Source organism: Talpa europaea, assembly GCF_964194135.1.
Source record: "Talpa europaea genome assembly, chromosome: 6".
In the NCBI taxonomy this organism is placed as follows: Eukaryota; Metazoa; Chordata; class Mammalia; order Eulipotyphla; family Talpidae; genus Talpa; species Talpa europaea.
This window is the reverse complement of record NC_140072.1, coordinates 12,932,260-12,955,136: the sequence shown is the minus strand read 5'-3', so window position 1 is coordinate 12,955,136 and position 22,877 is coordinate 12,932,260. Positions and strand designations below refer to the sequence as shown.

The 22,877-nt window shown below is 50.7% G+C and overlaps 1 protein-coding gene across 1 annotated transcript in view; it reads left to right on the top strand.

Moving 5' to 3' along the window:
- Positions 1-22,877, top strand: part of ADCY3 (adenylate cyclase 3) — a gene marked incomplete at both ends in the record, with an annotated part of 64,283 nt that overhangs the window by 9,204 nt on the left and 32,202 nt on the right. The window contains one exon of the mRNA XM_084234585.1: positions 21,980-22,129. Within this exon, the coding sequence (XP_084090711.1) occupies positions 21,980-22,129 (150 nt within the window). The remainder of the gene's footprint in view (positions 1-21,979; positions 22,130-22,877) is intronic.

Genomic DNA, 22,877 nt, shown 5'->3' with positions numbered 1-22,877 from the left:
CGTGACAACAGTTTATCTGCCATTGGTTCAGCATTAAGCATTCTAGAAACATATAATTCTCCCTCATTGGGGAGGTAGTTGCTAATGTTACAGTGCCTAGCTCTGGGGACCAGTATGGGACGTCCCTGATTATTTCAGTGCAGGAGCCAATGTAGGGTGGTGACTTCAGGCAACATTTCTGATCCCTTCCATCAGGTTTTATCTCAGCCCAGTTGACCTCAGCAGCTACAAACTCAGGCAGGACCTGGGACCTGACCCCTGGGGGTGGGGGGCTTTCTGCAGTCGGACTCTGTCCAAAGATCGGTTTCACAATCATTTCACCAGGATTATCTCCTGCCAGCAGCAGGAGCTTGCTACATTAATCTCCCAGTTTAGCTTCTGCCTTTGGGAGCTGGGCTAACCATCCTTCCCAAAGGTGACAGTGAAGCACTATGCGTGTCCTTGGACATGGCCTTGCAGTGCACCTGACACACGGCAGGCCCTGGTGCTTGTTGCTCAGGCCACACCGTCATTGTCATTATCTTGGCTCTGACAGAGAAGACCTAGAGTGATGTGGCCAACCCCAGGGGCAACAAGAGTGGCTCTAGGTTCCGGCTGTCTGGAGGGGAGCTGGGCTGGTCATTGGACTCCCATCTCCCCACTCCACCCCCATTTTTCTGAGCAACCACTTTTTTCTTGTCTTGCAAATGAAACATACACTTTTCAGATGAAGTTCTGCATGGGGACAAAGAATATTGTACTTTTGATGCAGGGTTTTGTTTGTTTTTGCATCACGGCTATGGTCTCTCACTTAATAGCTTTTTTCTTTATCCCCTGTTTTGGCGAGGAGTGGATTAAGAGTAGGTAGCGGGTATAGAGTGATTCAGCCCTGACAGATGTTGCTGATATTCTTGAGCCTGTGGAGCTTCTTCCTCTACTGAGAATGGAGAAGACACCTAGCCTAGGCTGTGGCCTCTGGTCCTGGTGGCCTCACTTCCTTCCTCTGTATGAGGGTTAATGACTTCACGCAAGATTCATCACGGATTTAGGGGTAGAAAGGATGGTGGGGCTCACAGTCCAACTTGCAGGCCATGTGGGGTCCCTTCTGTGGGGTCCCCAACACCCCCTCTAGTCTTTGCTTCCACTTCTGTAGCAATGGGGGCTCACTTGCACTCAGAACAACCTCCCCGGGCTGAAGACTGGCGAAGTTAGCTACAAGTAACATTCATGTGGATCTTTCAAGTCATTCTTCTCTTTGTTATGTCATTTAGTCCTCAGGCCTCTTCTGTGAGTGATGTTCTTCTTTTTTTTTTTTTTTAAATTTATTTATGCATACAAGAACTGGGGTACAGACCAGAGGTGTGGGGGGTGAGAGGATTCACCAGAAACAGAGCGGGGAGCAGAACAGGCAGATGGACTGAAAATCACTGCTGAGGGGAGCAGCGTGTGAGACAGGAGAGGTCTGTTGCGCCATGTAGGTAGCTCCCTGGCCAGGGATCGAACTCGCACTGCAGTGGCTTGAATAGCTTCAAAGTTGCGTCTTAACCCCTTGGGCCACCAGGGAGGCCTGCGAGTGATGTTCTTGTCCTTGGCATTTTCTAGACGAGAAGAGAGGAGGAACATAGACAGATAAACCATCCACAGTGAACACGCAGTGAACTCTGGTCTCAAGGCCAAGTCTTCCAGGCCCAAATGCAGAGAAGGGCCTCCTCGCTGATGAGACTGAGACGGGTAGTTAGTCAGTTAATGCAAAATGTTACATTTTTTGTGGTCATGGTCACATGCTGTGTGTTGGCTCATAGACTCTACCCGCCCCCAGTGAATTTCACTGTGTGTGAAAAAGGAGTAAAAACAAAAGCTTGATGGTGGCCAGCACAGGGGGTCAGCGGATGACCCCGGTGCAGCATGGTAAGACCCTCTGTGGGTAAGATGGGTGGGCTTGGACAAGCCATGGAGGAACATTTCGGGGTGCTGGAGGTATTCTGTATAATGATGTGGCTGTAGTCACAGCTGTGTAACTTTCCATCAACTCAAACCCTAAAACAAAGCACTTTTTGCTCTTTATTGTGTAAACTAAAAGTACTGGGTTTTTACTGATTTTTTTAAAAGTCAGTAAAATCCAGTAATCCAATAAAAATTGTATGTGTGTATCTATACACATTTATATGTATTTAAAATAGCTTTTCGGGCCTCCCTGGTGGCACAAGGAGTTGGGACGCAACCTATGAAGTGGTCCACAGCCACTGCAGCACGAGTTTGATCCCAGGCCAGGGAGCTATCCTACCCACATGGCACAGCAGACCTCTCCTGACTTGCCCGCTGCTCTCCTTAGCAGTGTGTTTCAGTCAATCTGCCTGTTCTGTTCCCCACTCTGTCTCTGGTGAAGAGACACCCTCCTCTCACCCTCTACACCTCTGGCCTGTGCCCCAGTTCTTGTATGCATAAATAAATAAATCTTTTAAAAAATAAAATAGCTTTTAATTAAAAATATTCAGCTCTACAATCACTTATCTTTGGTTGAAGGGAAAGATCTTTGCAGTTAGGAGCCCTGGTTGGCGCTCCCTGTAGCTCATGATGTATTGTCTGCAATTTCAAGTTTCCTGAAAGTGGAGGGAGAATTTAAAGTCACTTGGAAATAATCTGGGTGCAGAGCCTTCTAGATGTTGATGACTTTTCTTATCTTTTGGCTGGTCCGCTTCTCATTCAACAAGAGTTTCTTTTAACTGCTCACATCAGAAGTTCCTCAAACTGTCACTTTTTTTGGGTAGATACAACTTTCTTTTACACTTATTTTATCTTTGGGGGCTATATGTAATTAAATTATGAGAAAACAACTATCATCAAATAGGTTTGGGACTAAATCAAACTGACTCTTGGGAGATGCTCCAAAGGTTGGAGCAAAATTGGAGCTGCAAAGAGGACCCTGCCTGCTGTGAGTGTGAGGCCAGTGGGCCTTACAGGGTGGGTGGTCTTGACTGATGTGGAAATTTGGTTTGGAGAGTTTCTGAGCTCCTGCCCCGGTTGTGGGGCCTCATTCTGCCCCCCTCCAAGCTTTCATTCCTGATTCTAGTTCAGCCAGAGGAAGTAACACAGCTGCCTCTTATTTTCTGCCTCGTGACCCTTTCTGTATTTGAATCCAGCAATCGTGTGCTTCCTTGGTCTCCCCTTAACTCACCTCATTTTTCAGGAAATCCCCGTGTGGCGTGGTTTCTGTGCCTTGCATCATCTTGGGCACTTTCTCTGACTGCATACTGAAATGCAGCACCCACATCTTCCCTGTTTCACACACCTGCTCTACACACACCTGCTCTAAGGCCCCTGCCCATCCTAGCTGTTGCAGGACACACATACTGGGGGTATAAACTCTCTAGTTATTTGGTGGGGAGGGTGGTCTCTGTTCTGGAAGTTTAGAGATCAGTCCTTAATGAAAGAATTGTAGTCTGCATAAAAATTTAAGTTAATTTAGAGAAACCCACTGTGGCCTGATGAGCTGGGCAACTCTGTAGAGACTGATGAGTGCTCCCTGGCCTGACAGGATGTGCTGCATACCACAGTGGGGAGAGGTGCTTTAGGCAGAAGCTGTTGCTCCTGGGCTCCCTGCTGACTGCCGCCCTCGTGCTTTCTCCCATCCCCACTGCTTTTCTGTCCTGTCTCTGCAGAACAGCTCAGATTGGCATGATTATCAAATTAGTTGGAATCTGACACATCCTCCTCTTTGACAGCCCTCTTCTTATAGGGATGCTGTAGTTGTTGATTACTTAGAGTGGATAATTTCATTTGTGTGCCTATTTGTGGACATCTATTTCCCTTCTGTCTACTAATTTGTTTGCACACATTTCTAGATGCTGGGGATACAGACAAGTAACGGGGTCCTGCCTGCAAGGAAACCCAGCTTAATTTATTTACTTAAAAAAAAAAATACAAGAATCATTGTCTGGAGTTGGGCCTGGGCCTGGCACAGAGTAGTTCTGCATGAGTGTTTGTTCAGTGTTGATGCATGAATCGCTGTCAGGTTGAATCACAAGAAACTGCTGATATCGTACTAATTGCGACCTGGAAGAAGTGACAGTTGCATTTCATATGGTTCAGTTTTATATAAAAATAGCAAATATGCTCATTCTGGAAAGCCTGGAAAATAATAGTATGGAAATATAGTGCCTATGCCGGTGTCCCTGAAGGGTTCCTTTTGTTAACATTCCTGGTGGTGCAGGCAGCTGCTGAACACAGCGCTGTGAAGCTGTCCGCAGCCTCTGCAGTGCGGTTTGATCCCTGCCGGCCGTGGAGCAATCCACACGGCGCGGCAGACCTCTCCTGTCTCACCCACTGCTCCCCTCAGCAGTGTATTTCAGTCTGTCTCCCTGTTCTATTCCCCGCTCTGTCTCTGGTGAATCCTCTCGCCCTCCCACACATCTGGCCTGCACCCCGGTTCTTTTATAAATAAATAAATCTTTGAAAAAAAAATAAAAGCAGTTTGTAAACCACAAGACCCCACTCAGCTGCAAGTGTTACTGTTATTAGGTATTTATCTGGAACTACTTAAAAGCAAAAAATTGTATCTGTGTTGTTGCTGAACAGTTGGCAGCAGCCAACTGACCAGACCAAGTCAATGATTCATGGCAAAGAGTTTTACTTGAAGGAGACAGGGTGTCACTCTCAAAGCACAGTCTCCTCTTGCCGAAGGGAGTGAGGGTTTTGCAGGGTTTCTGGCATTTGGACAGGGCGGGACAGGCTGGGATGTCTGAAGTCGTGGCTGTGCACACAGTGTAACTTCATGACCAAATCAGATGTGTCTCTTCATGAGTCATGTTTAGAAAATAGTGGCCGAATGTCTCCTCAAGGGGGATTTTTTAATGTAAGTGGACATTAATGAAACCAAGGCAAGGTGAGGTCACCGAGGGTCTTCTCTGCATGTTGATTTAACTGGCTTGTGCTGGAACTGGCCATTTGCCCCTTAGCCAGACAGGTTCAGATCTCTGCAGGGGTTCGTCCTGATAAAACAAGTTTGCTATGTAACCTGCCTGGGTGACACTATTAGGAATTTTGCTTAAGTGGAATTTACAAATCAGGATGAGTTGGGGTTTGCACCTGAGAGGATCTTGTTGGTTCTGCCTCTGCTGTCAGGAGGGGCAGCTCAGAGACGCTGCTGAGCTCAGAGATGCTGATGCCCAGTGGGGAAGTGGTCATATTGGCCACTCTCTGGAGCCTCCAACCCCTTCGAGAGGAAGCTGGCAGACACCGTGATACCCCCTGGGTGGTGGGGCGGGGACCTGAGACAGGTGCAGGAAGTAGAAAGGGGACAGCGGGTTTCTTCTCAACTATCTGTGTGGCTCTGCTCGGGAATTTCTGTGGAGGCTCATGAGCATCAGCAGGGTGTGGACGGGAGGGATGGCTGGCAGCTGGGAGATGGGGTGACAAGGGTGGTGAGGGGGCCGGGGGTGTTAGGATACTGTAGAGGTGGGAGGCTGTTGAGTTTGACTGTCGGGGGAGCTGAGAGTGAGGGAGGGCCGGGGGCCTGGCATGAGTGTGTGCTAAGGGTCTGGTTGGGAGTCCTCTGCCGTTGAGTTTCCAGTGTAAATTGGATTTCAGGTCTTCCCCAGTGGGCCGCTCCAGGTTGCCTGGTTAATTTGCCTTTATTCCCCCAATCTTGGGAATTCAGTCTGCTACCCTGCGCCCTCTAAGGCCTCACTAGGCCAGGGTTCTCTCTCCAGAGACCTAGAACCAAGAGCTGTGCAGTTTCCTGAAAAGGATCGCTAGCTCCTGCTTCCCTGCTTTTGAAAAAGAAAGTCAGAGGTTGGGATGTTTTGTTTTTTTTTTCCAACTCTTGAGAAGCTGCATTGAGAGACTGGTCTGAGAGTGAAGGTCCGCAGAGGCTATTTCCTCTGGCTCAGTGTAATTGACTTAATCTGCTATTGTGGCTCATTTTTCCCTTTGGAAAAAGGAGAAACGCTGTCTGACTCACTTCTTCATAAAATACTGTGTGTTCCACTTCTCCCTCAGGAAAGTCTCACAAAGGCACATTTTGATACAATCATTACTCTTCTAGTCCCAGAGATAATCAGGTCCTTTCTGGGTCTGGGGTCATCCTGTGATGACTGAAAGGATGCCTACAAGCCCTTGGGGAGCCTCTGTGACATATAAGACATGTGGGAGAACAGAGGAAAAGCCTCATTCTGCCTCAGTTAAGGAAGGCTTCATGGAGGAGGCTGTCCTGAGCTGGGTGATGAAATGTAAATTGGATTTTGAGTCTTAGGTTGATTAGTAGGAGAGAGGCAGAGGTGCTTGCTGGTGAGCATTGATTTAGGGGAGTGAACATGTATGTATCAGCAGAGAACCTTTGACTGGAGGATTGGCTCTGTGGATAGAAAGAAAAAGCTAGAAGCTAATTCGGGATCTGAAAGAGAGGACCTCAGAAGCTATATGAAATGGCTTTGTTTGTATTCTGTATGCGCTGGGGAGCAGTGAAGTACCAGACAGAGAGAGGGAGAGAAAAAATATGTGAAGAAATAATGGGAAAAAATCCAAATTTGATGAAGACCATAAGCCCACAGTTCTAGAAGCTCACTTTAACTCAACTACATATAAATAATGAAAATTAAATAGACATGTCTTAATTAAATAGCCGAGTACTAGTGATCAAGGGAAAATAAAATACTTACAATAAAGGGAAAATAAAAATGACAAGGGGGGAAGAAGGAAGGAAAGAAGATCTCATGGAGAGGAACACAGGAAAGAATGATAGCAGATGTCTGGTCAGAGATTTTTCAAGATGAAAGACAAGAACTGAGAGGCAAACATGGGCCTTCTAGAATCCTGTACTCCACAGAAATAGCCTTCAAAAATGAAGGTGAAATAAAGACTTTTTGGAGAGCAGACCTGCACTACACAAAGTACTAAGGCAAGTTGTTCAGGCAGAAGGAAAATGATACGGGATAGAAATTTGGACTGCACAAAGAAATGAAGAGGCTCCCAAATGGTAAATAAGTGAGAAAATATGAAAGTTATTTTTTCTCAGTTTTATTTATTTATTTATTTTTTAAATTTTCTAGAGGCATGTCTTATTTATTTATTATTTGTTTGTTTGTTTGGTTTATACATGCACTGGGTACAGTCAGAAGCGTGGGAGGGTGAGAGAATTCACCAGAGCCAGAGCGGGGAGCAGAGCAGGCAGAAGGACCGAAGTACACTGCTGAGGGGAGCAGCGGGCGGCAGGAGAGGTCTGCGCGCCATGTGGGACCCTCCTCCGGTGGCCGGGGAGCAGCCGGGGATCGAACCGGCTGCAGAGGCTGCAGGCAGCTTCGCAACCCAGCGCTCAACCGCTGCGCCACTGGGGAGGCCCTTTTCTCAGTTTTAATCTCTTTAAAAGTCTAAGTAAAAATATAAATAATGGATGGTGTTTATAACTGATACAGAAACAAAGTGTATGACAGCAGTAGCGCAAAGGACAAGAGAGGAGTACTATTAAAAATTATTTGTACTACATGTAAAGAAGTATATTTGAAGTAAGAAGAACTCAGTGGCAGATGTATAATGTAAATTTCAAAGAGACCGTTAAAAGCCTAACAAAGAAGTATGGTTCATAAACCAAAAGTCGAGATAAAGTTGAACAAGAAGCAACGTAATTCAAAAGGTGGCAGGAAAGAGGTGGGAAAGTGACAAAGAATAACTGAGACAAATAAGACACAAATCAAGATGATAAGTTTAAATTCAGTCTTAATCATGTTTGTGATGATTTCCATTTAATAGATGGAAAGATGGATAATGGCTAACAAAGCAAGAACCAACAATTATAAAGAGACCCATTATTAATATAAAAACACAGATAGCTTAAAAGTAAAAGGATGGAAAGACATTTTTATGCAAATACTAATAAGAAAAAACCTGGAGTGACCGACTGTATTATCATCAATGTAGACTTTGGAATAGGGAATATTATCAGGTATAAAGAGGGACATTTTGTATTGGTAAAGGATCATCAAAAGGACATCATGATCCTAAATACATATGCATCTAATAACAAAGCTTCAAAATACATGAAGCGAAAACTGATAGCACTAAAAGGAGAAATAGACAAATTCGTAATTATATATGGGTTTTGTAATACTTCTGTCTGTCATTGGTAAAACAAATAGACAAATTCATAAATATATAGAACACTTGAAAAACCTGAATAATCAGCTAGTCAGGAGATAGTTGTAGGGCCCTCTACCATGCAGCTATTGAATATACATTCTTTTCAAGTTTCCTGAAATGTTCATGAAGGCACATCTGCTGGGACATACCACAAGATTTGGTACATTTAAAAATGATTAAAGTCATATAAAATGTGCTATCTGATGGAAATAATGGACTGAAGTAGAAATAACAGAACTATATCTTGGAAATCCCAAAGTATTTGGAAATTAAATAACATATACCTAAGTAACCCCTGAGTCAAGACAAAAATTACTAAAGGCATTAGAAAATGTGTTGTGTTGACTTAAGAAAAAATACAACATACCAAAGTTTGTGGGTTGCAGGCAAAGCAGTACGTGCTAAGAGGGACAATTATAGCACTAAACGCTTATATTAATAAAAAGGGTCTAAAATCAATGCTCTCGGGGCCTCCCTGGTGGCGCAGCGGTTGAGCACTGGGTTGCGAAGCTGCCCGCAGCCTCTGCAGTGCCGGTTCGATCCCCGGCTGCTCCCCGGCCACCGGAGGAGGGTCCCACATGGCGCGCAGACCTCTCCTGCCGCCCGCTGCTCCCCTCAGCAGTGTACTTCGGTCCTTCTGCCTGCTCTGCTCCCCTCTCTGGCCCTGGTGAATTCTCTCACCCTCCCGCGCTCTGACTGTACCCAGTGCTTGTATAAATAAATAAAAATAAATCTTTAAAAAAAAATAAAATAAAATCAATGCTCTCTACTTCTACCTTAAGTAGAAAAATTAAATCCAAAGTAAGAAGTAGGAAGTAATAAAAAAAAGTGGACAAATAGTAAAGAAAAATCATGAATTCAAAGCTGGTTCTTTGAAAAGATCATTGAAATTAATAAACCTCTAACTAGATGATCAGGGAAATGATAGGACACAAATTACAAATGCCAGGAATTCACAAATTTCTACAGGACCTACAGCATTAACAGATTAATATGAACAAAGAGTGCTAACAAATTTGACAACTTAGACAAATTGATCAAATTACTGAACGACTTAAACTACCAAAGTTGAATAGCCCTTTATCCAAGAAATTATCAAAGAAATTGATTTTGTAGTTTAAAACCTCCCCCAAGAAAACTCCAGCTCCAGATGGTTTCAATACTGAATTCTACCAAACATTTAAGAATCAAATAATACCAGTCAACACAATTTTGCTAGGATATAGAAGGAACATTCCCCAGTCATTTTATGAGGTCAACATTGCTCTGATATCAAAACTTGAAAAATCATCCAAAAAAAAAAAATCTCTCTCTGTATATATAAAATTCTTTAGGGCCTCCCTGGTGGCGCAGCGGTTGAGCGCTGGGTTGCGAAGCTGCCCGGGGCCTCTGCGGCGCCGGTTCGATCCCCGGCTGCTCCCCGGCCACCAGAGGAGGGTCCCACATGGCACGCAGACCTCTCCTGCCGCCCGCTGCTCCCCTCAGCAGTGTACTTCAGTCCTTCTGCCTGCTCTGCTCCCCGCTCTGGCTCTGGTGAATTCTCTCACCCTCCCACGCTTCTGACTGTACCCAGTGCATGTATAAAACAAAAACAAAACAAACAAACAAATAAATAAATAAACATGCCTCTTAAAAAAAAAAATTCTTTAACAGAACATTAGCTAATAATACCCAGCACTATGTACAATAGAATAACACATGATGACTGGGATGGGTTGGGGGGAGATTTTGATTGGAATGCAAGGTTGTTTAAACATCCTAAAATTAGTCAGTGTAATTCAGGACTAATAAGGAAAACCCATATGATCTCAATAAGTGCAGAAGAAACCACTTGACAAATTCAACACCCTTTCAAGGTAAAACCCTCAGTAAACCAGGAATAGAAGAAAATTTCTTCAGCCTGAGAAAATACATCTCTGAAAACCCAACATTGTGCTTAATGGTGAAAATCTGAATGCCTTCCTTGTACACAGGGTGGCCTATAGGCATGTGACTTTTGCATTCTCGACGTTTTTCACAGCTTTGTCTTTGACCTTGTGTTCTTGTAATCGATCTGTTGGGACAGTGGAACATGCTCATGAGCAGAGGAAACATGCCTAATATGTGTGTCTGCCATGCTTTGCCATCCTATTTCATATAACATACGAGGATTCGTGATGCCCCCAACAGCATGGAATTCTCATGAACCCACAGTGTCTGGGAGTTCAGCAGGATGCAAAGCATTTACATAGTACGCATGTTATATCTGTGGCTAAGAAGATGACAGCCCAAGGGACCGTGCTTTCAGTTCAAACTAGAACTTTCTTCAAGTGCAGAAAGAAGAGAGTGGCATTCTAAGAGACATGACCATCCAGGGACCTGGGTCCTTTCTTTTACTCCTGTTGCTTCCTTTCATTAGCCAGCCAGTCTATGTTGAAGTCGATGACAGAGAGAGAGAGGAGCAACTACGGTTTCTTTTCTTTTCATTCCTTCCTAGTAAGCTAAATGTCTCTAGAGAATATTAGTAGAACGTGTGCATATTAAAAGTGAAATAAAAACAGTTGATTTAGTTTTATGCAACATTTCTACTCTTTTAGTGAGAATGAAATTCTTATATGTGTACATAAGTACAAATGAGCCATAAAATTAACACACATCAGTGATTCTGCATTTAAGTCCTCTCATTGACAACTGGCATCGCACAATTTAAAGAAAGATGGTATCCTAACCCAGGAGGTGAAGGATGTATTCAATGAAAAATACAAGACGTTATGAAAGGACTCAGATCATAACATAAAGTGATGGAAAGTCATTCCATGCTCATGGATGGAGAGAGACAATACAATTAAAGTGACTTTCTCAAAAGCTATATATAAACTTAATGCAACCCTTATCAGAATACCAACAGTGTTCTTGAAGGAAGTTGAATAAAGGATGTGGAAAGTTATATGCAACCACAAAAGGCCTCGAATAGCAAAAGAGAAACAGAAGCATCATGTTACCTGCCTTTGAACTGTTCTATACACAATAGTAATTAAGGCAGTATGATATTGGCATAAAAATAGAGACATGGCTTCATAAAACTGAACGGAAAGCCCAGAAATCTACCCACATATATATCAATACTTGATTCATGATGAAGAGGCCGTGATTGTACAGCGGTAGAAAGAGTGTCTTCTTAAATATGATGCTGGGAAAGCTGAGCAGCTGCATGGAAAAGAATAAAGTTGGATCACTGTAACTGCATGTATAAAAACCGATTCAAAATGAACTAAAGACTTAGATATAAGACCTGGAGAAAGAATAACCTGTCCGTAGATGATGCTGGAATAACTAGATACCCAATTGGGGAAAAAACTATAATCCCATCCCTTACCCCATATATAAAAATTAATGAGATGGGGCCTCCCCCGGTGACGCAGCAGTTGAGCACTGGGCTGCAAGGCTGCCCTCAGCCTCTGCAGCGCCGGTTCATTCCCCGGCCGCCTGTGAGGGTCCCACACACACAAAAAAATGAGATGGATCATAGTAGGATTTAAACTATAAAACTTCTCAAAGAAAAAATGTAGGAGAAAAACCTTTGTGACTGTGGGTTGGGTCAGGAATTCTTAAATGGAGATAAGTTGAAGCAATTAGCCCTCTCTCCCACCTGAGGAAGCTGAAGAGGGAGGGGGCTCGCCGAGAATAATAGAATTGGAGCTTGTCTTGCCCCCAACCAGTGCTGGTTCGGGGCAGGAGAAGGGCTTGCGGACCAATGGCTCAAGGCTCCTTGGTATCCCCAGGTTCCTGGCGGCACAGGGGGCTGGGAGAGTACTTGATAGGTGAGGGGTGGGCACATGGTTCCTGCAGCTTCTGGCTTTGCCTCCGGGGACTTGGGAAGGGCACAGTAGAGGAACTGAGCCCTCCAGCTGGGAGTAGGATTCCGGGGTCTGGGTGGAGCCACCCTGTGGGCTCGCAGCCCAGCCAGCACGTGATGGACACGGGAGAGCTGTACTTGCCACCCCGGGGACCTGACGGCAGCAGGAAACCGTGGAGAGCTTATGCAGGGGACAACCCGAATGGACGTCAGGGTGAGCCTTACAGGACAAGGTCAGGGCCATGGATCACACATGAGCAGCAACAATGAGGTGGCACTTCGGTTCATGACCCCCTGGCTGCCTGGACCCCCCTGGGTCGGGAGGAGGGCTGTGTTCAGAACACAGATCCCGGTGGCCCCAGATACAGGAAAGCAGGATGTCTGGGGGTAAAGCTTTTGCAACAGACATGTCCCTTTGAATAAAGCACTTTACTGTGCTTCACAGATAGTGTTGCTTATAAATTGAAGATTTGTGGCAAAAAGATTCTCTGATAGCTCAGATGATGAGAAACGTTTTTAGCAAAAAAGTATTTTCTAAGACGTGATGCCATTGCATGCCGGACACTTAGGCTACGGCGTCGTGCCGGCATAACTTTTGTTTGTCTTGGAAAACCAAAAACTCTGTGTGACTCACTTTGCCACACTGGCCGACTGCAGCGGGCTGGAGCGAGCCCCTGGAGCCTCTGAGGTGCGCGGGGCGAGCACAGACAGGTTCCTGAGGCACTGCCAGCCCTCACCTTCCAAGGTCGTGAGAGGGCACGTTCTGGGCCCGGAGTAAGCGCAACCCTGGGGCTAAAGCTCAGCTGCAATATTGGGAATTTGTAGTTTGCTGGCTCAGAGTAGCATCTGTCTGCTTACAGGACTCTGCGGGTGCTCACGCGGTACCGGCTCTTGCCCGGCGCCCCAAGCACATCGTAACGAATTCTCACAGCCCACTCCGGGTGGGGGGGCCCGCTGTGTGCTCCTTCCACAGAGGAGGGAGCACGGCTGGCACCTCGGTGACCTCAAGCCCGGTCTCTCACCACAGTCCACGGTCCCTGAGCATTTACGTCCCTAGAAGTAAGTGCCATGGTCATTGCGTGTGGCACCCCGGGGTGAGATGGGAGGGGCCCTCTCATGTGGGCAGACCGCAGCTGACGGTGGGTGCGCCCCACACCCACCTCGGCAGGGAGGAGGAAATCCAGGTGAGGCTCTTGTGTGTCAAAAAGTGTAAGATCCTTGAGTGGAGAAATTAGGCAAAACCCAATATGTTAATAGTCAGAACTTCTCTGGAATCCCGCAGTGGTTTTAGGATTCTTGCAAGCCCCAAATGTGTGTCCCGGGATGAGAAAATCCCGCCAGCTGTGTGCCTGTCTCTGAGGGACAGGACAGATGGTGGCTCCTGCAGGAGAAGCAGTGGGGGAGAGGAAGACAGCCAGGTGACTGCAGAGGAGACATTAGCCAGCCAGTGAGCCGCATGGCAGTGTTGGCAGGGGCCTGTCGGGTGGGTGATAAGCGATCCTATATGCCAGCAAGGCCCGGTGACTGGAGGCCACGGGCATTGGCTGGCTCGGGACCACTTACCACGGGATGTCCCGCCGGCTGACTTCCCCTTGGAAGGCTCATGAGAGTGAGTGAGATGTTGATTCTGTAGGGATGACCAGACCCAGCTCCAGTTTATAGACAGAACATCCTTTGTAGTGTTGGCGCTGAATGCTGAGCGACAGGAGACGGGCTTGGCAGCTTGGCTCCCACTGATCACAGGGGTCTCCCCCTTCACAGTGCAGGAGGGGAGAGGGCAAGGCCTTGGGCTTGTATGCCCGCATCTTGTTTGAAGATCTGGGGGAGGTCTGTCACCCCAGCTGGCCTGGGAAGATCCAGTGAGAGGCGAGATGTGTTCAGTAGAAGCAGGTGTGGAGAGGGGGTTCCCATGGACTCGTGGACGAGATACAGGGCCTCTGGGCGAGGCTGGGGAGCCACTACCAGAGATTCTCTGCTGTGGGGGTGTTTACTGAGGCCTCCGTGTGCAGGAAGGGCGTTTCTGTGCCCTTTGTTGTCATGCAGGGCCCCGGGGGTCTGCTGCTGGTCTGCGCGGTCCAAGTGAGTGGAACAATATGAAATGTCAAATAATAATAGTTCTTTACTGTCTCTTCACAAAGAGACTGATTACAGAAAGATTATAAGGCAGAAAGAAGAAACCAGAAAATTTCTTAAATCTTCTCTTCCCCTGTGACATCATCTCTGTCGACAAAAGTCTGTGCGGGCAGTGGCCCAGGCTGAAGTCACAGTGCTGCTAGGTGGCACCTGGGAGCATTTTAACAATGCCAGTATATGTGCTTCTGCTTCACTTTTTTGGGTGCTGCCCACCCACAGCTCCCAGGTGACTGTGGTGCAGCCAGAGCTGGGAATCGCTAAGCAAGGGTGAGAGCCACACACCCTGGAGGCACTAATTCCAGGCATTTGAGGCAGAGCAACTGAAATCTGAGAAGTAGCAGTTTGCCAGGTCTTCACATTCAGATTTGGGGTTGAAAGCTTCAGGGGGTGAAGTGACTAAGAGAGTGCATCGAGTGGGGCCAGGGCCCTCGCAGGCCCTCCCAGCCCAGTCTCTGATTGTGAGTACCCGCCGCTTCCCCAGTCGGGGAGAGGAAACAGGAGGAGGAGGGTTGGGCAGTGAGTAGGAAACTTGTACAATGACTTAAAATCTGAATTGAAAACCAGGGACTAAAAAGAGTTCACATGAAATAACTTCAAGGGATGGAAGGCATTTCCCTGGACTCGTATGAAAGGGATGCAGATCAGACCGGGAAATGATGCTGAGGAGACCCCATAAGCAGGGCGGGGGAAGCCAGGACCAGAGGCCGTTGGAAAAGAAAAGGGAATAAATGAAAATCAGATGCTGGCACCGGGATAACCAAGAGCAGTCGCCTATGTTGAGAGTTTGGTTTGGAGAACCAGGAAGATTGGGGGGTCTGGGCTTTTTCTCATTTCTTACACCAGCTGGGACAGCAATGGAATAGAAGAGACTTCCCTGGAGAAGTGTGACATGCAGATTCCTGGGGCTCAGCAGGCAAAGTGGGACCCTGGCAGAGCTTTTCCTAACCAGTTTCCCTCCAGATGCTGATGTACCTGGCCCAGAACACTGGGCTAGACGAACAGCGGCTAAAGAAAAAGCTGTGAAGGGCTGAGTCAGAACCATTGGCGGAAAACAAAGTCCGCTGCTCCCAGGCAGACTCAGAGGCCCTGGCCTCCCTAGGAAGCTCTATGGAAAGGAGAAGGGAGGGCTCTCCAAGGAGAAAGCCCTGGTTCAGGAGAGGGGAGGAGCCCCCCCTGCTCTCTGCAGCTGAGCGTGCAGAAGGTTTTATTCCCAAGCCCCCGGTCATTCCTAGAATGGCAAAAGCTTTTGCTCTGTCCCATGGGGACCTCAGCAAGGGCTTCCTTGGTTCTGTGGAACCCACGGTCTCCCTTCACATTTTCACATGCTGCGTTGGTGTGATGGTAGTAGTTCTGGAATTCCAAAAATCTTCTGTCTCCAGATTTTACGTTCCCCTCTCTCTCCCCCTAGTCGTGACAATGAAGAATGTCCCAGACACGCTGCCAAATGGCCCCGTGGGGAGAAGCAGGTCAACCCCCCAACCCCATTGAGAAGTGCTGCTCTAGCCTTTTTATCAGCTTGATATTTGTCTCTCTTGTCAAGGGGACACCTTGGTGGAGAAGGAAATACTCTTTAGCTTCTTCCTACTGTGTAGTTATTCACCCAGCAAAGTGCAGTGTGCGGAAGGCTGCAGCAGGTCTCAGCACTGCAAATGTGAGGTGCACACACTGGCCTCCTGGGCTGATCTTATGCTGACGGGGGAGACCTCCGAGGTGCCTGGGGAAGGAGGTGTCTCCTGGAGAAGAGGCGAGTGTCCTCTGTCTTTGCGGGGGATGCTCTCTTGCAGACTGCTCTTTCTTCCCGGTTATCTTCCCGTTTACCCCAGGGCTGGGTCACCGGCATTCATTTCTCGGTTTAAATGACAAGGAGACCTTGACCTAAGCACCTGTCGTAGTCAGCTGTTTCCACCTAATGCCGCACAACCCCAACCCAGCGGCTCCCAGCTCACCTTTCCCACTCGCGCATCTGTGCGTTGGCCGGGCTGTGGCTCATCTGGTTGCTGCTTGGGTTTGGCCCCGCGCTGCAGCCGCGGGGCCGTGTCACTCCATGGGTCTCCTTATGTACCAGTGAGCTTGTGGTGGCCCTTGTTCTCCTGGTCACAGCGGCATGTTTCACAGATGCGCTCATGTCAGGTGCATGACAGTTCACTGGGCCAAAGCAAGTGACGTGGTGAGCGTGAGGGAAGAGCACTTCACCGTACTACCGGGGAGTGAAGAACCGGGGCCCCTCCCCAGCGCAGAGCAGCTGCTGCTCACCGTCCGTCTGTCCCTTTATTCTCTGCTAATCTCTGATGTACTTTTTTTTTTGGGGAGCGAGCCCTGGACGCACAGGATGGAGAGCGGGGTTCTAATCTCAGCACTTTTAGGGGACTGACTCGGACCCTAGTTTCTCTACACTTAGTCTCTTCCACAAAACAGAATATCTTGCTTGTTGTGACAACAAGACAATGAATACCGGATGGTGTTGCACATAATCTCTCTTTCGTCTTACTGGAGCAGCCCTTGTGAGGATGAGGAAGCCACGTCTCAGAGAGGTTGAGTAACTTGCTCCAGGCCACACAGCCAGGGCGCCGCATGGGCCGTGTGAGTGACTGCGCAGCCCACCTCTGTCTGCCACCACCCACCCCTCCAAGGCGCTGCAGCACAGGGCCCTGGGCCCTTTGTGGCGGCCACACTAGTCTCTGCCGGTGTCCCGGCTGGGGAGGCTGGTCGCCTGTGCAGGTGCCTTCTCCCCTGCTCCTTCCTGCCCTGCAGCTCCTTGGAGATGTTTTCCAAAACATCTAAGTTAGTTTTAATGAACTGAAGCTCCAGCACTGCCTTCTCCCAACAACGGAGCATCACTCGGTCTCTAAGGGTGGTTGACGTGGCTGATGTGGCCCTGACACCCCAGAGCAGCGTTCTCTCCCCCAGATCCTCCTGGGGTGCTGTGGGATCTGCAGGCTGGGGTGAGTCTGCAGGGAGGGGTCAGCTGGGCGGAGAGCAGCAGCCTGCCTCCCGTGGGGCGGCTCCATGTGCAAGCCCTGCTCAGAGCAGCCCTTGTCCCCAGGGGCTGGCAGAAAAAAGTGCAGGGAATCGTGATTCATCACATTCCATGAGGGAGGATTTTTGTGAAGGAATTTTCTCACACGCCTTTCCGAGCTGGGGTATCACAAAAACTTTATGCAGCTGTTGTAGGTCAGATGAAACTTCATTCTGAATGTTTACCCACGTGGGAGGCTCATTCATTGTTTTCATTATCTAGAAAATATTGCGTCTTAAAAAAAAGTTTCTCTTGAAATAGACCGCTGCCCGGTCTTCAGGAGCTACGAGGTGATCCTGGGGGTCCCCAGACTTCTCAGCTTGGTCACTGCCGAGATCTCCCCAAGGAGCAAGCATGCTGTGGAGGTGCCTGTGCTGTGCTTGGTGCTGAGGCCCTGTCCACGCCTGGGAGCCGGGGTGCACGTCAGGGCCCTGTGACCCCCCAAGTGGCCTGGCCAGGGCACCTCCCGTCTGCTCTATGTCAGGTGTGCAACACCCCCAGATCCTAGAGGGAGGACCCTGCCCTTGGTCACCGGAGGGCGTTGGAGCCCGGTCTCGAGAGCCTGTTTCCAGGAAGCCGCCCACTGGCTCCCTGAGTGGACGTGACCTCAACCCGCCTGATGCCGTGGTGTGTGGCCTCACGCTCTGGGCTTCCCAGCTGTCCTGCCTCGCTGTCCCGGCCTGTCGGGCCGTGGGGGAGCGGCCAGGCCTCAGTTCTCTCTGCTCCTAGGCTGCGGTGGGCAGGGTAGGGCGGATGTTCGTGGGAGGGCTGGAGGCGGCCAGGGCTGGGCCTGGGAGAACGTGGGGACCAGGCAGCTCTGGTCTGCTTGTCCGCTGACTGGAGACAGAGGGTTGAGGGGTGAGTTGTGACATGTCTGTCCAGCCAGCAGCTCCTGCTTCTGAGCATCTGTTCTAGATGAGGCCTGGAGTGGGCTCGGGGGGTGCAGGGGTGAGATCAGCAGGGTCGCCTTCCCGGGCACCCCTTGTGCTGGAGGGCACGGTACCCTGTTTGGGAGCTTGGGCGAAGGAGGAGGGACTGTTGGGAGAATGGAGGCTGAGCAGGGCTCTCGGGGGAAGAGGGGCCTGCTAGGTGGGCCAGGTGGGGCCGGGCACGGTTGGGGGCCAGCATTGGCACAACTGGGAAGGCAGGCCTGGAGAAGACACCAGTTCTGAAAAAGAAGCCGTCCCCCCGCCCCCTGGAGTGGGGACATCAGAAAATTAATCCCAGACCTGCAGAGTCCAGAGTCTGGAGAAGCCCATTTGTCACAGACTGAGAGGCCAGTCCAGCTTCTCAGGCTTCCAGTTTTCCCTGGTGGCCACGGTTTCCCCAAGGCCTGCAGGATCGAGCGCCCAGGCTGATCAGTGTTCTGGGGATCGGCGCATGGCCTCCCTGGGCCGCCCCGGGCCGCCCGACAGCGGTGGCCGCAGGGTCCGGGACGGTGTCCCCACCATGTCGCTCCTCAATGCCCGCACCCAGCTCGGCTGGAGGAGCAAAAATCATTTTCATCCAAACATATTTGAGGAGCACATCCGTTTTGCTAAGTGAGACACACTTGCATTGGTAAGTGTGCAACAGGGATTTCTGAATGGGACGAGCCCAGAGATAATGGCCGCCATTAGGGCTGGAAGCCGGAATCTTAGATGCGGCTTCATTTCAGATTAAAAAATGCGAGCAGCGCACACGTCAGTGCTTCGGGGCTGGTATCTTCCCGACGACTTTAGTTTTAGTTTAAAAATGTTCTCCTTTCTAGGGGAAGGTGGACTTATAACTCTGTAATTAAGCTGAGGGGCGCTTCAAGGTGGGCTTTGACTCCTCCGTGCCGGAGAGGCGAGTCTGGGAGGCCTCGAGCCCTTCCTCTCTGCTCCTGCTATGAAATCGAATTAGCCTCAGCCGCCGTGTACAGGTGCCAGGCCGGGAGGCCTGCCGGGTGCTGCGGCATGATACCAGGCAAGGAAGCGAGGCAGCAGAGGGTGCTCAGTTCTGGCTGCGTGTTGGGGTCCCCGGGGGTCTTCCATCCCACCTGTGGCCTGAGCACCCCTGGCGGGGAGCGAGCTGGGGACTGGATGCTCTGCTGAGAGACGGCTCCCATCAGCAGCGCAGCTCTTCCTGATCCTTCCCGAGCCTTCCCACCCAACCTGCTGCCTGGCTGGAGGTCTCCAGCCTTGGCAACATCACCCTTTTGGATTTGTGCCCAGGCCTATGGGGTGCTGGCCTCAGCCACTTTCCCTGGCACAGGGGTTGCCGAGTTTCATCCAGGCCTCAGGGTGGCACCGAGCACCCATGCCCGGGAGGACCGTGTCTTCAGATTTAGAGGCTCTGGGAGCTCTAAGAAACCCAGCTCCTAGGGCCCTGGGAAGAGTTGTCTAGAAACAGATGAACCCACTGGGCATTGTGAGGAAATTCCTTGATGTGGACGTGACTCCTCAGTGCATGGCCCGGCCCGGATGTTGGCCTCCACAGCCCTGCGGGTGCGGGCCAGTTGGGAAGGGAACGGGCCCTGAGGCTGCAGGTGCTCAGGGGACAGGAGGCAGGTGCTCTCTGACCACCTGGGGAACCTGCCCTCCTCTCTGGACCGGGCACCTCCAGTCCCAGCCTCCGCCCTCAGAAGTGAGGTCTGATGACCAGACAGTGTCAGGACTGGAGGGACTTTCAGATAAGCGGGTGCTCCCCTCGGCTGGTAGATGAAGAGGCTGGAGCTCGGAGAGGTCAGCGGCTGTGAGGGGCAGTGCCAAACTCCGGGGCTCCCCTGCCTTTATTTTCTACACTGTACATACCTACATGTGGAAAGCCAAAGTGAATTTCATTTTGAAATACGCAGCTCCATGAAGGGGTGCTGTCCTGTGTAGACCCCCAAGCATGAGCCCGCCTGACGTGCCACGCTCTGCATCACCGCCTTTGCTGGTGGCTGCGTGAAGCTTTGCTGCCTGGCGGTCTGCAAGGAGGACGCCCGCTGAATCAGGCTTTCCTGATACGAGCTCAGCACTGCGGCTTTACAGAGCCTGCCCTGCCCATCCCCGGGGGGCCGTCCATGGGGGGCAGGAAGACCCTCAAACTCTGATCTCTGTCCCCCAATCCAGTGTGACAGCCCAAGTTGGTTGTGGCCAGGGCCAGCGAGTGAGCTGTGGCCCAGGACAGCCTGCTTTGACTGGTCCCGCGTGACCGACGCCGTAGGCATGAGGCCCAGACGCTTGGCTCCTGTGTGCAGCTTCTCCCGGCCCTCCGCTGTCTGGACACCCTCGCCCGGGGACTGCTGTGTCTGGATCCTGCGTGGACTCTGATGGGGGTGCCTGCCACTGCTCAGAGCACACTCAGGGTGCAGCTTCCTGCCCCATGAACTTGGGGGCGGGGGATCTCCAAGGTCACACAACCCCCTCGGGAAGGCGGCTTCTATCCAGACGGGTTGAGGTGGCGGGATCTGTGTCACATGCTCCGACGCGGCAGTTCTTTGGACTCTCAGGTGGCCTGAGTCCGTGCTGATGCCCACAACTCAGGCGGAATGGGCTCTCACCCCCTGACAAAGGGACAGGAGATGTTCGGGGACTTTTTGAAGTCTGACTTTCCCCAGGAACGGGAAGGTGATGGGCTGCCCAGGCCCAAGAGCAATGGGTCGTCAGCTGCTGGAACCAGCCTCAAGTTCTGGTGACTTGAGGACACGCCTCACTCATGAATTCACTCCTCAGCGTCCTCTGATGGGCGTCCCCAGTGGGTCACTGGTGACCAAGGAGAGATGCCCCACCTCGGGGGTTGCTGGGCCCTCGGGGTCAGCGCCGATGGCCCTGGTGAAACACAGAGGCGTTCCGAGGGGGGTAACCAAGAGTAACTGGAAAAGTAATAGCAGACATGACCTCTTATTGCCCATCTCTTCTTGTTACAAAGTCTAAAGCTGACTTGGCTGCTTATACTCCATTATACCCCCCTGGGCCCTTCCCATAGGGCCAGATACTAAGAATTCCTGCTCCCTTCCAGCATCTCTGCTCCAGACTTGTCCGAGAAACCACACTCTGCAGAGGAGGGCTCCGTCCTGCCCTGGCAGGTCCTCAGGGATTTCAGGAAGGAGGTGGGGCAGCCGCAGGTGGCGGGTGTGAGCACACTTCAGGGAACTGGGAGGACCAGAGCTGGGAACTAGCCTTGCTGGAGAGGCTTCCAGCCAGTGGTCTTGGAGTAGCAGGAGGAACTGGAGCCTGGTCCAGCCCCAATGGGGTGCACTTAGGCTTAAACACTGGCGCCAGCAGCAGCCAGAAGCAGGATATTAGGTGTGACAGGATGTTCAGGCCCATATTTAAAGTCCCCCCCACCAGTAGCAGCCACTGGGTCTGCAGTTCCGGCAGCCTGGGGGAGTGGGCAGGGGACTCCCCATTGGGTCTGCAGGGTGGCGGGGCAGGGGAGCAGACTCTGGATGCCAAGGAGACCTTTTGTGCGAGTGCTCTGAGCTAGCGTGACCCATGTCAGCTCCCTAGCCCCTTCCCTTGAATCCATTGCCCATAGGACCTGGACACTGGTACTGGCCCCCCTTACCTGGCAGGTGGGTTGGCTGAGAGGATGCACGGGAATCCCAGAAACCTATAAACCTGCTTGCATGTGTAAAGTCACATTGTAACTACTGAGTCGGCCCAGGGCCATTTTGTTTCCTTCCTGTGCTGTTCCATGTGCTCTGTGGCTTTTGGGATCATCTGTTCTGGCTACTTGGCCTGGGCTCTGTCCCCTCTGCTCCTGAGGGCACCTAGTGGGCAAGCGCAGGGATAGCGGTGCCTGAGCAGACGTGACTGGTGCAGACGCAGGGACTGCTCAGCCCCACAGGGAGCTTGGTCTGGGTGCCTCCACCCCACCGCCCCCGTCCCTTCTGATGACGTGCCTTCACCTTGTCTTTTCTCTCCCCCCTGGCACAGATCCTGGCCAATGTCTTCCTCTACCTGTGTGCCATCATCGTGGGCATCAAGTCCTACTACATGGCGGACCGCAAGCACCGCAAGGCCTTCCTGGAGGCTCGCCAGTCGCTGGAAGTAAAGATGAACTTGGAGGAGCAGAGCCAGCAGCAGGTGAGCTGTGGGTCACTAGCAGCTTTTTTTTTTTTTTAAAGATTTTATACAAGAACTGGGGTACAGGCCAGATGTGTGGGAAGGTGAGAGGATCCACCGGAGCCAGAGCAGGGAACAGAACAGGCAGACTGACTGAAATGCACTGCTGAGGGGAGCAGCGGGCGAGACAGGAGAGGTCTGCCACGCCATGGGGGACCCTCGCTGGCTGGCCGGGATTGAACCGGCGCTGCAGAGCCTGTGGGCAGCTTCACAGCGTGGTACTCAACCTCCTGCGCCACCAGGGGAGGCCCACTAGCAGCTTCTTGGGGCTGTTCTTGGGACAGTCGGGCAGGAACCTGATTTCAGGGACTGTGGCTGGGACAGGGGGTCCCGTTTGGAGGGTGTGAGCCCAGTGTGGTGCAGGGGCCCAGGGGCCCTGTGGGGCTTGGAGTTCAGCTGCCGGGGTCACGTGTTTGCTGGCTGACATGGCCTCATTGGCCCCTTGCTGGCAGAGGCGTCCTCCTGACTTCTGGAAGCTTCTCTCGCTGGAAACTCCTAAATCTCCTATGGGCTTGACCGACACCTTCCCTCTCTCTTCTTTCTGTTCTATTTTTTTTCCTGTAATTTACAACCTTTTAAAGAACTGCATTGCCCAAGCAGCCCCAGTGACTCTGTGCTCCTTTCTCGGTGGATGCCTCTGCTTCTTTCCTTCCGGGCTATTCCTCCTGCCTCCCTCCTGCCTCCCAGCAGAGTCACACTGCTGCCTACT